The 15709-nt window shown below is 45.6% G+C and overlaps 1 protein-coding gene across 1 annotated transcript in view; it reads left to right on the forward strand.

The window, feature by feature from the left end:
* The window catches only part of CD200 (CD200 molecule), a 45388-nt gene extending 31834 nt beyond the window's left edge, over positions 1-13554 (forward strand). The window contains exons 9-10 of the mRNA XM_066621276.1: positions 1043-1147; positions 12059-13554. Coding sequence (XP_066477373.1) covers positions 1043-1147; positions 12059-12066 — 113 coding nt within the window. The 3' untranslated portion in view covers positions 12067-13554. The remainder of the gene's footprint in view (positions 1-1042; positions 1148-12058) is intronic.
* The last annotated feature ends 2155 nt before the right edge of the window (positions 13555-15709 follow it).

Raw genomic sequence — 15709 nt, forward strand, 5'->3', positions numbered from 1 at the left:
AGAAGAGTCTAAGTTTGCCCAGGATCAGTCTCTTTAACATTGGTTTTCTGACCTTTCATGGGCTACAAGGACATTGTTTTAAAGTCACACTGTTGCAAAATTCATTAGTTTCAAAACTGTTTGGGTGTTAGAAATGCACATAGTCTTATCTCGTTCTTCTTGCTTCAGTATCACACACACTTCATAACAGTCCATCAACCACCATCAGTTTCCCTCCGTACAGTCTGGACCAGTGGTTCTCACACATTTAGCACCAGGACCCACTTTTTAGAATGCGAATCTGTCAGGACCAGAAGTGATGTCATGACTGGAAGTGACATCATCAAGCAGAAACATTTTTAACAATCCTAGGCTGCAATCCTATCCGTACTTCCCCAGGAGTAAGTTCCATTTGCTATCATTGTTAAAAGCATATACGTACATAGTAGCCTATTCAAAGTACAGACGTGTAACATTTCCCCAAATGCAGTCACATGCCATGGTAGCATCAAGTCTAATATATTAAAAATAAAATATGGAAATGAGTGGGGACCCACCTGAAATTGGCTCATGACCCACGTAGTGGGTCCTGACCCACCATTTGAGAAACACTGGTCTGGACTAAGTACATGCTGCAGTTCTGTACAAGGTTCAGAATTAAGTACTGGTCCCAGAATTCCTTGCTTGAAGAGCCAGTTACTGTTTCTTCAGACTGAAAGTATATTAGGGTTGCAAATGTGTTTGCAAAGCTCAATGAAATTTCAGGAGCAAGAGGAGCATCTGATATTACCTATAGCTAAAGTTAGAATTCAGTGCCCTGAATAGTGGTTTAACCCTTCCTAGCACTAGAGCTAGGAAGCTCTATTATTTAGTAGAATAAATTATGCAAATTCATCAATTTGCATATGCATGTTTTCCATAATGTGTACAGGTTGCAGAATTCAGAATTTCTGGCATAGTTTTAAGAGTTACCTTGATGCAGAATTTTGATTTTGTTTTTTTGTTTTTTAATAAAGAATATTATACTATGCTGTCACAGCAGTGTTTCATTTTCTTCTGATAGGCCACTGGAATCCAGTTCCCACTGTGCTAACCGTACTGGCTGTAGTTGTTGTGATCTTGATTATTGTGGTGGTGTGCTGGAGGCGACACAGGAGAAAGCAGAGTGGTAAGTTATGGAAATCCGAATCAGGTAGTCAACGTCGTTTCCATGCAGCCTCTTTGAATGGCTGCTGCCCCTGCATAGGAAAATAAATCGTGGTGTGTCCTGCCCTTGCTGTTCAATTTAAATGTACAGCTTTTAAAAGGAAGCGTTAGGGTGACTGGCCATGTTTTTTCTTCTGGATTTTAGATGGGAAATAGATACCTGCTGCCTTTACCCAAAATACCCACACAGGCAGTTGTAAACTGCTTCTCTAAGCCTTGTTCTTCAGAAGGTCTTCGCTTGTTCTTCAGAAGGTCCCTCTACATTTAGATGAGAGGGAGTGGAGAAGAAGATTGATAGAGTTCTGTCTATGGTGGGCTAGAGACAGCAAGCTCAGGGTCAAGAACACCCTGAGTCTGTCAGTGCCCTGCCTCTCAATGCAAGTTGCATCACTGGTGTCATGGACCACCGGCCCTGACAGTTCTGCAAAGATTCACACAGAGGTCTTTCCAGCTTCTCTACCTGTAAGCCTTTTAAGTGGAAATGCAGGAATGTCTCTGAGACTGTCTGCATGCAAGACATGCACTCTGCCACTGAGTCTTTCCCATTGCCATTCCATCTCTCCTGAAGTCACATCTTGTTTTATTTTATCAGTAAGGATGCTGCTAACATTGCAAATGCCCTTCAAATCTTGAACAGCAGATTGGAAAACCACTATGCTTCAGCGAAGAATTATTTTGTATTCTAGTCCACACTTTGAAATTAAAGCATCCATTTCAGATGTTCAGGATAATATTATAAAATCAATATCCGTTTCAAACGAACTTCTCTTTAGCACCTTCTTGCTGGAAAATTAAACTTTCATAATAGAAACACCAGCTTTAAAAAATGTAAGGCTGAAATGAAACTTTTCTTAAATCTCTGAACAAGGCTGCCTAAATCTTCTGTATAAAGATTTACAGAAGAAATATATAAAAAACTAGCATATATACTGAACAAGGCTGCCTAAATCTATAGGCTGGTATATATTCAGTATACCTACACTAGTTTTTATATATTTCTTTTGGCATTGTGTTAAGAGTTAATAGCGTCTTGTATTGCCATGACTTCCAGCCTTTTTTCCAGAAATATATCCTGCTGGGAATGTCAAGAGACGCCCCATTAAGACAAATTGTGCATTCAAAGGAAAGGCATGGGAGTGCCTTCCTGTGGAATCACATCTTGATGCCAAAGGTCACAGGGAGGCAAAATGCTGGCTTCCTTTCTCAAACAGAAGAAATAAGCAGTTATGAATTTTGATTCCCCACAAATTCAGTGAATGGTATCAGGAGCTTAATATTTGGTGGGTGATATGTATACATCCAGTGAGAATTGGCCCATGACTCCATATCAGCAAGACTTCAAAAGAAGACAATGTTTTTCATTCACAGGAAAGTGTACTTAGCTGTTAAGAATTAAGGTACAGAACCAATCTCACCTCTAAAAAAATAATTCATTGTGAATTTTGTACTTCTGTATGCATAGTCAAGTACAAAAAAGTCTTGTAGGGACCAACTTGATGCTTTCCCGGTTTGCAAAATTGTGACCTGGAGCATTTACTGTGTAGTAGAATTGCTATTAAAATATATAGTAAATTACATTTACAAAAACTGCAATTTTTAAACTTGCTAGTGAGATCCATCTTTCATTATGATTGATAGGAGAGAGGAAGGGCCCATAAATTGCAGTGATGCACACATCCTGTTCTGCAAAGAATGAGGTTGCCAATGTTCTGGGTGGAAAACAGGTTTTGTCCCCAACATAGTGGTGTTTCTAAGCATAACAATTCATTTAAGTGAGAGAAATAAAGGAGTGCACATATAACCCCATCCTGGGTTCTGGTTTTTGGTTTTTGGTAGAGTAAGTTCTCTTCAAACACATACACTAAGGACCCAGTCCTATCCAACTTTCCAGTGCTGATGCAGCTGCAATGCAGTTCCAAGGTAAAGGAACAAACATTCCCCTACCTTGAGGAAACCTCTATGACTGCCCCCATCACCACAGTATGCAGCGCACACCCTGTTGGCACAGCTGCATCAGTGCTTGAAAGTTGGATAGGGATGGGCCCTAAGCAGTGATGGGATTGAGCCGGTTCGCACCGGTTCTATAGTACCACTTCCTAGTTCACCTCTTGGTTCGGAGAACCGGTTGTTGGCTGGGGAGCGCACGTGCAGCTATGACCCTCCTGCGACTGCGCGGAGAATGTAGGAGAGGGGCGCAAATGGCCAGCGTGCAGCCTCGCTGATGAGGAGCAGTTCAGCTGCTCGCCACACACCTCTCCTCCCCGGCTAGGCTCACTAGGCTCAGCACTCCCGGTGAGTTGGGGGCGCGGGAGGAAGAGGAGGGCGCTGGATCCCAAAGAGCCCCCGCTGCCCCCCCGAGGGCGAGCCCCCCTCCCCGCCGCCATGTGTCCCCACCCACTAACGAGGGCAACAGGAGCAGCTGCCCGCCCGTGCCTGTCCTCCCCAGCTGAGCTAGCAGGTGGGGGGGCGCGGGAGGAAGAGGGGGACGCTGGCGCCGCTCCTGCTCAAAGAGCCCCCGCTGCCCCCGAGGGCGAGCCCCCCCTGCCACCATGTGTCCCCTCCTGCTAACGAGGGCAACGGGAGCAGTCAGCATGCAGCCTCGCTGAGGACTTCAGTTCAGTGCCAGCATGCTGCCTCGCTGACGAGGAGCAGTTCAGCTGCCCGTCCAGCGCCCTGAGGATTGCAGCCTCCGTGACTAAGATGAGATGCTTCCTTCTTCACATTCCGATTGACAGTGGCTGCAATCCTAACCACACTTTCCTGAGAGTAAGCCCCATTGAACAACATAGAAGTTACTTCTGAGTAGACCTGGTTAGGATTGTGCTCAGTGCCTACATAGAGGTAAGTTCCATTGTGTTCAATGGGGCTTACTCCCAGGAAAGTGTGGCAAACTCTGCCACACTTTCCTGGGAGTAAGCCCCATTGAATACAGTGGGACTTACCTGAGTAGACACTGTCAGTCAGAAGGCGAAGAAGGAAGCATCTCATCTTCGTCACTGAGGCTGCGATCCTATCCACACTTTCCTGGGAGTAAGCCCCATTGAACACAATGGGGCTTACTTCTGAGTAGACATGCCTAGCATTGCATTGTCAGTCTGGAGGAGAATGAAACGCAGCCCCCGGACCTCCAAGGGGCACCTCCTCCTTCCAGCTCCAGACTGCAGAAGTTTTTGGAGCTCCCCCTCCCCCTTTGATCCAGGCAAGAGGGTCAGTCTCCCAGTGTCTCACCCCACCAGTGGCTCTCCCCAGAAGACTTTTCGCTCCTAAGAGACATCAAACCCCCCCCCCCCCATCTCTCACACAGGAAGGGACTGAAGATCGCTTATGTCTCCCCGGCACACTTCTCCAGCTTGGATGGGCTCAAGGTCCCCAATGAGAGGAGCCAAGGGAAGACTTGCCTTCTCCTGTGAAGTGCAGGTGCAGCTCCGCAGCTGCTCGCCTCCTGCTGCTGCTGCTGCCCAGAGCAGATGGGTTGCCAACCCCTGGACTAAGCAAGCTAATTACTGGGCTGGGGCACCTTCCTTATGAGGAAAGGCTAGGCGTTTGGGCCTCTTCAGCCTAGAAAAGAGGCGTCTCAGGGGGGACATGATTGAGACATACAAAATTATGCAGGGGATGGACAGAGTGGATAGGGAGATGTTCTTTATGCTCACACAAAACACCAGAACCAGGGGACATCCACTAAAATTGAGTGTTGGGAGGGTTAGGACAGACAAAAGAAAATATGTCTTTACTCAGCATGTGGTTGGTCTGTGGAACTCCTTCCCACAGGATGTGGTGATGGCCTAGATGCCACCTGGCCTAGATGCTTTTAAAAGGGGATTGGACAAATTTCCAAAGTCCATCACAGGTTACAAGCCATGACATGTATGGTGCAACCTCCTGATTTTAAAAATGGGTTATGTCAGAATGCCAGGTGCAAGGGAGGACACCTGGATGAGGTCTCTTGTTATCTGGTGTGCTCCCTGGGGCATTTGGTGGGCTGCTGTGAGATACAGGAAGCTGGACTAGATGGGCCTATGGCCTGATCCAGTGGGGCTGTTCTTATGTTCTTATGCAACCCTGACCCCCTCCCCTATTTTAACAGTAATTATTGCCTACTCTTTATTCTATAATTTCAGGGAACAAATGTTCCCTGCCCCCCCACCACAGGATGCAGTGCATGCCCTATTGGTACAGCTGCACTGGCACTGGAAAATTGGATAGGATTAGGTCCTAAGTCCTCTTAACTGTAACTTTCCAGCACCAAGTCCTGGAGGTCTCCTTGTGACAAGGAAATGTTTGTTCTCTTACCTCGGGGCTGAATTGGCTCTGGAAAGTTGGATAACCCTTAGGCTGCAATCCTACTCACACCTGGGAAGCAAGCCCAATTGACTATATAATGTGATTTGCTCCTGTGTAGGCTTGCATAGGATTGGGCTGCTATTCCCAGTGTGCTGAGGATGGTACAGTTAGCATTGCTCCTTCTCTCGAAGAAATGTTCCTTTAGGTTATTCTCCCTCCCCCCATGCAAGTGAAATGCCAGGCTGACTAGAAATTGAAGATTTTTTGAACAAGTTTGCAAACTGGGTTTAGGTCTTATCACCTAATGAAAAAGAACTGGAGAAGCACTGGGAAGAACTTGTGATCAGGGTGAACCTCAAAACCTGCAAGGCTTGTTACATGTGCTCTTATTTTCATTTTTAGGCTGGGTTGTGGGTGCTGGGCACCTACACAGCTGCAACACTTTCAAAGGACTGTGGTGGGGAGGTTCTGCCTCACCTGCCTCCCCACCCACTGCAGGTCCCTGCTTTGCACTCCCTGGTCAGTAGCAGCCCTCAAACTTGTGGGAGATTCACCACTAGAGTAGACCAAAGTGATGGGTATCTGCTGTTGCCTGTCGGAAAGCAACCTAGAAGAATAGTCCCCTCATAGTACCTTTTTGCTCATTAGTGAAACTGTCCATCAAGGCTGCCATTCTCTCTCAAACCCTGGAAGTCAACAACTCCCCTTGAACTTGTTGGCCTTCTGAGTAGACGTGCATTGGATTGCAAAGTTGGAAGTTGGAGGGGGAAGCTTTAGAGTTCACTGGAATTCTTTTTGGGGCTGGGTGGTAAAAGCAATAGAGCAGCATTTCTCAACCAGTAGTACTCATACCACCAGTGGTACTTGAGGTGGTGCCCAGTGGTACTCATGGCAGGACCCCCCCCCCCCAGACTTCCACTGCCTGGCAGTGAGACCAGCAATACGATGCAACAAACAGTGGTAGGAGGCTCAGTTCTGCTTTTCTTGCACTCAAAAAAGCCTTCCCATCTACCCTGGGAGCCCAATCCTATGCATGTCTACTCAGAAGTAAGTTCCATTATAGTCAATGGGACTTACTACCAGGAAAAAGTGGATAGGATTGTAGCCTGAGCCTCTCTCTTACAGTGGTTTGTTGCATCATGTCTGGCCTCTTAGTATGGAAATAACTGGTGATAAAGTCATTCCAGTTACTTCCAGTTGTACTTCCCAGAGGTGGGCCATGCAAAATGGTACAGTGGGTGAGAGGCAGATGCTGAGGAATGCTGTAATAGAACAAAAAAGAAGGGGAGATAAATAGATGTTACTTTGCTGTTGTTGCTTTTGGTTGATGATGAGGTGTCAGACTATGTGCTCAGTGCACTTTTGCTGACCAGATGTTCACCACTAAAAGTGAACCAGATCCTTGAGAGGATTGACTGCTCTGGTAAAAATCACCAAGTTCCCACTGAGAAGGAAGGTGGCCCAGCTCAAAGGCCAGTGCAGCAAGTTGGTTTGTGCAGATGTGAAGGTGTGGTGCTGTGCTGTGCTGTGGCACAGATGCTGCTGTGGTGTCTCCAGAGGTTGGTAACCTGGAGCCCTGGCAGTTCCCACCTCCTCTTCTTGGTGCCTTCCTGATTTCATTATACAACTGCCTTGAGAATTCAAGAAAAAATGTCCATTTGAAGTGTGCATGTCAGCTGCATGTTTATCCTCCTTGGAAACTAGTGGCCAGAGGCCTGTAAGTATGACTATAGAGGACAGAATTACAGCCTTGCAATTTGGATTTAGACATTGGGTTACAGTAACTTGGTTAAAGTTACAGTGCAATCCTATGACTGTCTACTCAGAAGTAAGTCCCATTATGTTCAATGGGACTTACTCCCAGGAAAGTGTGTACTGTACAGTATAGGAGTGCAGCCGTAGTCTTTCAACTTCCTTTGCGACAAACAATTGAAGCTGAGTTGCTCATTGCTCATTAGGACATAGAACCTGTTGTTAATTTAAGCCACCTTAGAGTCGATTCCCCTGTGTTTTCTCCAACCCCACCATGATATGTGTGGGAATGTCAGAACTATGCAGCGGGACAAATTCTGTGGATCTTCTTTGCCTGACTGGCACACCACTCAGAGGAACAGTGATGGTTCGGCAGCAAAGACCAATCTGATCAGCCGTGCCCAGGTTGTTCACATATTACAGCCATTTGAGAGAGGGCATCACAGGGAAGCAACACCTTGTATGCTTGCGCATATGCGTGTGTGAAGTAAGTCTTAGACTGTGAGAAAGGGATGAATCTTCAGATTCATAGCAAAAAAGGAAAAGTAGCAGTCATCGAAGAAGGGACACGAAACTATTGTGGCTGCTTCTCGAACTCATTAAGTTAATGGAACGACTATTGTGTCCTGTGGAAAAAAGGACCTCTCTTTCAGACTGTGAAACACAATTCTACAGCTTCCTCCCCCTTCCCCATTTAGGCTGTGGGCTGACTTTCAGGTACATTCATTTACATTTAAGGTTGAAGCCTGCAATTCTAAGTATATTAGCAGCCCACTCCTGGCTATGTTCACGCTTATAGGAAACAGTTTGCTTGCATTTTAAGTACCTGCTTCATGGTAGTATTTTGAGTTCCAAAACAATCAGATATGAACTGGAATGGCGAATGAGAGATTCTGCTCCCAGATAAAGAAAAATACACATCTTTTCTGTCTGCTTCTTTCTTTTTTTTTTAATCCATATTGCTTTAGCGAGTGTTATTATAACATTTCAAACTTGCTGTTTTATCTCTCTTTACTTACAACACAAACAGCTACAGTTCAACCCTACCTAAATCTCTCCCACGGATGCCGCTGCACCAACGGAGCATGTGATGCATCCTGTGGTGGAGGCAATCCCAGAGGTCACCTCGAGGAAAGGGGACATTTATTCCTTACCTCAGGGAAAGCCTCCACTTCCCGAATAGGTCTACTTTGACCTGAGGTAGCTGTTTTGCTGAGACAACTCCAAATAGACCCAGAAAGGTGGATCAAGACCAGGAAGGGGGTTGGGGGATTGGCAGAGCTGCCACCACTGACGATTGCCTCTTTCCCACTATTGACATACCCCAATCCCTCCCCATCCCAGTTCTATTCCTCCTCCCAGCCCCTTTCCACCTATTCCCTGCTTCCCACCAGCTCCACCACCTGCCAACTTACTGGTCCCCGGTCATCTTCACAGGTCACTGTTGCATTGCCACTGCTGTTCACCATTTCTAGCAACAGTCCAGTTGCATGCGATAGCATATCATGGTTTGTGACATTAGAAAGCCACTGTGCTGCCAGAATGCAAATTCCGTCAGTACAGTAACCTGATAACATTGGGCCTCGGGTCTATTCAAATTTGTCATTTGAACTCATGTTGTCTTGTTTTCTGGCTTGGACACTGGCAAAACTGCTGCTTAATAGTCAACTAAGATGAAGGCTGGTTTATACCTCCTTGCCAGGGTTTGAACTGGGACCAGTGTTTTGCCTGGGTAGTGTGTATCAAGAGACAGGGAACAACAAGCAGATTGAATTTGGTCAAAGAAAGAAAAAAAAGTGCCAATTTCAGAGCTGAAAGACAAGAAGCAACATAGGAGAAACTGCAAGGGGGTGATGGTGTTTTGGAAATTGATGTTATTTTAGAAAGTAAGCACTGCCTTCTGCAGGTCTGCCTGCCTTAAGCTCAACCTGTATTTTTGTAAATAAATAGTTTATTACAAAAGGCATCACAAATATCTAGTACAGGGGTGTCCAAACTTTTTGGCAGGAAGGCCGCATCATCTCTCTGACACTGTTTCGGGGGCCGGGAAAAATAGAATTAATTTACATTTCAAATTTGAATAAATTTACATAAATGAATATATTAGAGATGGAACTTATATGAATGAATGAAGGTCTTGCAATAGCTCAAGGCCTATAGAAGTCCTTGCACAAAGCAAGGCCGGCCTTTCCTTCGCTGCTGCATCACAGGTGTGAAACAGCAAACAGTGGAGGAAGCCTTCGTCCCACAGCTCACGTGAGATGTCAAACAGTTGCCTTCACGCTGAGAGCAATTGCGTCAGGCCAGCATGGGCTCCAGCAAGTTTCCAGAGGGCCAGAGGCTGATTGGAGACTGGGGATTCCCCGCGGACCAGATTGGCAGTCCTCAAGGGCCACAAGTGGCCCCAGGGCCAGGGTTTGGGCACCCCTGATCTCGTACAATCTACAAAAAGGTAGCCAATTCTATGAACAGCTTCCTTGAAAAGTCTTAGCATTCAGGGAAATGGGGAGCATATTATATTAGTCCATGTAACACTCTGTTTCACCTCTCAGAATACTGTTTCCTGTGCAGACAATGGAGAGCTAATCTTTTCCAAACAGTAGCCACATTTCCAAGCAGGATGTGTCACTGCCGTCAGAGCCCTGACCCTGCATTTTACTTTTCTACTACTGTTGTATATCTTGCAGCAATTGGGCTAGTGGGTTTTGGGTTCTGACTAGCTCAGAAGTTCTACACCAGACCAACAAGCACCCTTCAATGTATTGTGGGATAAAAGAAATCATTTGGAGTAAAGACAACTTTGGTTTTTTTCATACTAAGTAAACATCCAACAGTCCTCTGCTGTGTGATCTATTTTTGGTCAAATATTAAATTAAGCCCATATTTTCCCTGCCCCTCCAGTGATCTCAGTACTTTGAAAACAAGGCTAAAAATGCATGCTTGGTTATGTTTCAGCCATGATTGTGGCAATTTATTTGCTTGCCTGCGCTGGATCCACTTGGTAGGACAACAGCTGTTTGTAGTGCACGGCCAAAGGTATATGACACTTTAGATGAAAAAGAAATTCACAGAAAGCATTTTTAAAAAATATATTTATACACAGTTGGCCAATTCCCACCTCTTCTCACATACCCAAACAACATTCACTTTGATTGATTCAAATACACACAGAGCACTCATCACACACAGAAGCAGAACTTTAATTAGCATTGTGAAGGCAGGAGAAGTCATTTTTTTACACTCCACAGCTAGCTATTAGTGGAAATTATCTTTCTGGTCTTCAGCTGGTTTTCCCATGAATCCAATAGCATAGCTAGAGGGAGTGCAAAGCACTAAGTTTTGCAGGGAGCCGCACCATGCTGTGCAAGTGGCCCCTCCCTCTTCCCTAGGAGCCATTCCAGGCTGCTAGAGCAAAACAGAGGCATAAGTCTCTTACTTTGCTCAGGCAGCCTGGAATGGCTCCTAGGGAAGAGGGAGGGGCCACTTGCACAGTACAGTGAGGCTCCCTGCAAAACTTAGTGCCTTGCACTTCCTCTGCACTGTCTTCCTGCATGAATCTTCAAGAGAGAGAAGCAACCCAGAGCCTGAAACCTCAGTGCTCATCAAATCTCCTCAGCTATAAGGAAATGGAGGGGGCGGCTTTTCTGTAAGTTGGTGAGAGAATCAGCCACAGAACAACCCATACAGATAAAAGACTGAGGTAGGAGAGACAGGAATCTGGCTTCTGCTGTGACACATAAATCTGGGCCTGATTAATACACATTTCTTTAGCTTCATTCCATTCTTCCACCTTCTCCATACAATGGCTTGCTGTTGTTGCCAGATGGCAGGTGTGGGAACAACACACAGTGCTTATTCGCTCATTCAGTACCATTCAGAAGACATTCACCTCCTACCCCATGCCCCTGGCCCAGGAAGTGGATCTCTAGACAGAAGCATTGGCCAGATTCTTCCTAGTAGTGTATCCGGCTCTGGGGCAGCAATGAATGCATAAAGTTATTCCTTCTAGTTCTGATAAGGAGTATGTTGCTCAGGAAGACAAACCTAAGAGTTTGCCACTAGATTTTTCCACGTTAGACATGCCCAGTGATATCTGACTATGAGATACCTAGTCAGATCATAGTCATTTGTTATATTTTTGAACTGCAATGTGTTCTTTGGTTTTGTTTTGTTTTGCTTTTTAAAATTTTTTTTTAATGTTTGGTTGATGATGCATACTAGGGCTGATTCATACATTACTGTTGTGGTGGGGGCCCTAATTCCATGTGGTCATGTTCCATGTCACATCAGTACGAACGTGATATCTTATCTGGATGGTATGATTAGTTTCCATGCCAGCAGTGCCTGTCCAAGAGAGCTGGCATGGGAAAAGAAAGTACAGTCGATTCTCATTAACTTCTGATTAGGTTTTTGGGAAACCGCAGTTACTAAATCATTGATCCTATGAGGAAAATGGGATTAGGTTCCTGCAGACCATATAGTGGCTATATGAACTTTATGAACCTGAATCTTAACTTGAACTCTATGGTCTGGGTGATTGCAAGGACAGTTCAACAGCTTGGTAAAACACTTTCATTAACACTGAGCTTCACTGCCATTGTGGAAATTGTGGCTGAAACAGCATAAACCAGTTAGCACTTCAGTTAGCACTTAACTGTGACTTGTTAAGCTGGAAAAAACAACAGAAGCTGCAAGAACTGCCAGAGGGCCTCTCAAAATTCTTTTAGATACTGCAAATGGGCGTAAAAAGGCCACATATGTGGTGACATAAGTAACACTTTTTTGACGCAGATTGTCTTTAACATGATATAGATAAGATATATCTGTTCTCTTCCAGGATTTTAAGGGATTCAAACCACAGCCAGAGGCTTATTCTACAGAAATGAAAAATAATCTGACTTTCATGTCTGAGAAAGTCCCATCATGAAAGCAGCATCGGTTTAAAGAAGTAACACAGCCGACTGTGTGATCCAGCGTCTCTCAAAGGATGTTTATGGGACAGACCTAATGTCTTCTGCCTCTACTTGGACAATGGCTGCTCACCAACCTTCTTCTTATCCATTTAATTTGATTTTTCATATCCAGCAAGAAAATGACAGAGGTGAATATTTTCTAGGTAAAAACAGGTTCTTTCACAGGCCTAGTGTTTATATCCCTAATCTGCTAGGTAATGTTTGCCATAGAGACGCCATTAAAATGTGTGTGAAATATGATGAGTTCAGTTGATAAGCCCAGTCACTAATTAGATGCATGTGCCCCAGACATCCTGAGCCATTGGCTCATTTAAGATTGCAACGAAAACAAAAACCCAAGTAGGATAGAATCAACCATCCTTCAATTTCTGCTACTTTCACACTTGCCTGCATTGTTGAGTTTTGTTCTTTATGCTTATTCAAACGGTTCTAAGCCCTATGCTAGACTACCATCCTTCTGCTCCCTCTTGTTTTTCCCTTCCCATTTGACTTTCATTGATATACTGGTGCAACTTCACTTGCAAAATTGGCTTTTCATCCTCCTCATCCTACTGCAATCCTTTGTGCTCCTCACCATCTCTTTTGAAATTGTGTCAGATGGGTCTCCAGGGGCTCTAGCAGGAAGGGGGAATTGGCAGAAATGAAGCAGAAGGCAACTAATTCACTGTAGCTGGAGAAAGTGGCTGGAGTAAGCTGCTAAATAAAGAGTCAGTAGTCCCTGAAAAGCCTCCATACTGCACTGCCAATCCATAGTGAAGAGGCAGGCACCACAAGTGCACTTTTAGACCTAGTCTAGATATTAGATCAGTTCTGAGACAGGAGGACAACCTAGAAAATACTGGAAGGCAATACTGAATGGCCATAACAGAACCTAGATTCTCCATAACCTGACTTGAAGATGTCCATTCCAAACTAAGGTCCCAATCCTATCCAACTTTCCAGTGCCACTGCAGCTGGGCCAATGGGGCGTGTACTCCATCCTGTGGTGGATGGACAGTCACAGAGGCTTCCTCAAGGTATGGGAACATTTGTTCCCTTACCTCAGGGCTGCATTGCAGCTGCACTGGTGCTGAAAAGTTGGGTAGGATTGGGTCCTAAGCCACCAGTAGGGAACAAACCTAAGGCACTTTCCTGAGAGTAACACAATGGGACTTACTTGTGAGGACACCTGTGTAGGATTGCGCTGATTCAGTGCAATCCTATGCATGCAAGTGTGGATAGGATTATCTTTCTGTTTATTCAGGCATTAGTATAATGCTTAAGATATTTTTGTGCCTTCATGCTATTTATTGTGCCTCCTCTGTGACTACCTCTATTGAAAGTCCTTGCATTGAGTATATGGAAATATTTCCCTGAAAAAGAAACCAAATAAAGGTATTTCAAAACAAAGTGACGTGAGAGTCTTCTGTGGTTCCCTTTGGGGTTTTTTTTCCCTATCACACTGAAACCCAATCTAACAAACTACGTTCTTGATGCAAAATTGCTGTAGGTGACTCCAGTTTTAGGGTTGTTTTATGCTCTAGATCAGTGGCTCTCAAACTGTGGGTCGGGACCCACTTGGTGAGTCGCGATCTGATTTCTGGTGGGTCGCAAGAAGCTGGCAGCAGCCATCTTGGAAGATGGCAAAAGACCTAGGCGGTGCCATTTTGGAAATGGGCAAAGCCTGGGTGTCGCCATTTTAAGCTTCCCGGCATTGAGACGTAACTAAGAGCAGCTCGCAGGTGTGCAAAGAAAGCAGCATGCCGCTTTTCCCCAGAAAGCGTGCTGCTGCCTTCCAGCTGGACCTCCCTCTGCACTTGCAAGCTTCCATCAGGGGGGCCAATTGTGGAGTGCAGGCAAAGAAGGACCGGGAGAGACGTGGACAAGCCAGCCAGGTTTCTCCCCATCAACCTTTGTCAGCTTGGCTGCCTTGATGGGATGGGCTGCCTCGGGGTTGCAAGACAGCAGCTCCCCCCCCCCCCACAGCTGGGCTGGGCTGGAGAGTGTAGGCAGAGACCTGAACACAGGGCTTGGGTGAGTAGAGGCAGACCCCCGCGATCTCCCCTCTTGTAAGCCTGCCTTGAAAGCAGCATCACCGCCACCACCACCCCACTGCCATTCTCGTCCTCTGCATCACAACCTCTCTCCCTCTCTGAAATTGCCTGGAAACTGTGATCCTTTCCTGTCCTGGCTAGCACGTCCTCGCTTTATATCTTTGCTGGGGTGAGGGGGGATCCCTGGTTGCCTGGCTGCCAAAAGAGCAGCCAGGAGGGGGGAAGGGGGAGGGCAAGCCTAGTATGTGGGGGGGAAGCACCCAGAGAGAGTGCTGCTCCCCCAGCTGCCTCTCTGATGTGCACCCTTCCCCTCTTCTTACTTCTCTCTTAGGCTGCAATTCTGTCTACTCTTACCTGGGAGTAAGCCCCATTGACAATAATGGGAGTCAATTCTGAGTAGACATGCATAGGCTTGGGGGAGATGACGGGAAGCGTCCCTGCTTATCTTCCTTCTGAGGGGGATACTACTGTTTTTATTTCCTTTATTTACAAAAGTTGAAGCTACTTCTTGTATTGAGGTGCATGAGTAGGGTGCGCTTGTTTCTGGCTAGTGCTGAGCACAGTATTAATAACCACATCAGTGTCTGTTAGTTTCAAGCATAATACAAGAAGTAGCTTGAGATTTTGTAAATAAAGACAGAAATAAAAACAGTAGTAAAAAATACAGAAATAATTTGTTCCAGATGTAGTTTTATTTTTTGCTTGATAGCAATGGTAGCGAGGGCAGGGAGAATTGGAAGAAACTTCTGAGCTGGAATGCTGTCTCTTGACATTTACAGTTTGAGTTTCTAGGCAAGAACTTCCTACTTGATGACATCACTTCCAGCTCTCACACCACAGTGATGTCACTTCCTGTTTGATGATGTCATTTCTGGCTATGACATCACGTCCAGGTTGCTGACATCACTTCTGGTGGGCCCCAGACAGATTGTCATTCTCAGAAGTGGGTCCTGGGCTAAAAAGGGTGAGAACCATTGTTCTAGATCAGGGGTGCTCAATAGGTGGATCACGATCTACCGGTAGATCGCGAGGCAAAATGAGTAGATCGCAGAGTGCCGACCCCCCCCTTCAGGTGCCTCTGGGAGGAAACGCCGGGAGTAAGGCCCATTGTACTCAATGGGGCTTACTCCCAGGTAAGTGTGGCTAGGATTGCAGCCTCACAGCCTAATCCTAGGCATGTCTACTCAGGAGTAAGTCCTGTTATACTCAGTGGGGCTCAAGTTACATTGTACACATAAATGTTATATGTTATGATGGCGTGAACATTGTAAAAAAAACTCTGGTAGATCTCCGGGCCTTGCTGGGTTTCAAAGTAGCTCTCGAGCCAAAAAAGTGTGAGCACCCCTGTTCTAGATGGCTTTTTTTTTTTGTCCTTTTTAATTACGCAGGCCACAAAACTGAGGGTCAGAAAAGTTTTTCCCATACTTTATGGTGGTTTGATATGAATTTGGGGTGCCGATTCCAGAAATGGCATCCGTTTTG

This window comes from Tiliqua scincoides, chromosome 3 (assembly GCF_035046505.1).
Source record: "Tiliqua scincoides isolate rTilSci1 chromosome 3, rTilSci1.hap2, whole genome shotgun sequence".
NCBI lineage: Eukaryota > Metazoa > Chordata > Lepidosauria > Squamata > Scincidae > Tiliqua > Tiliqua scincoides.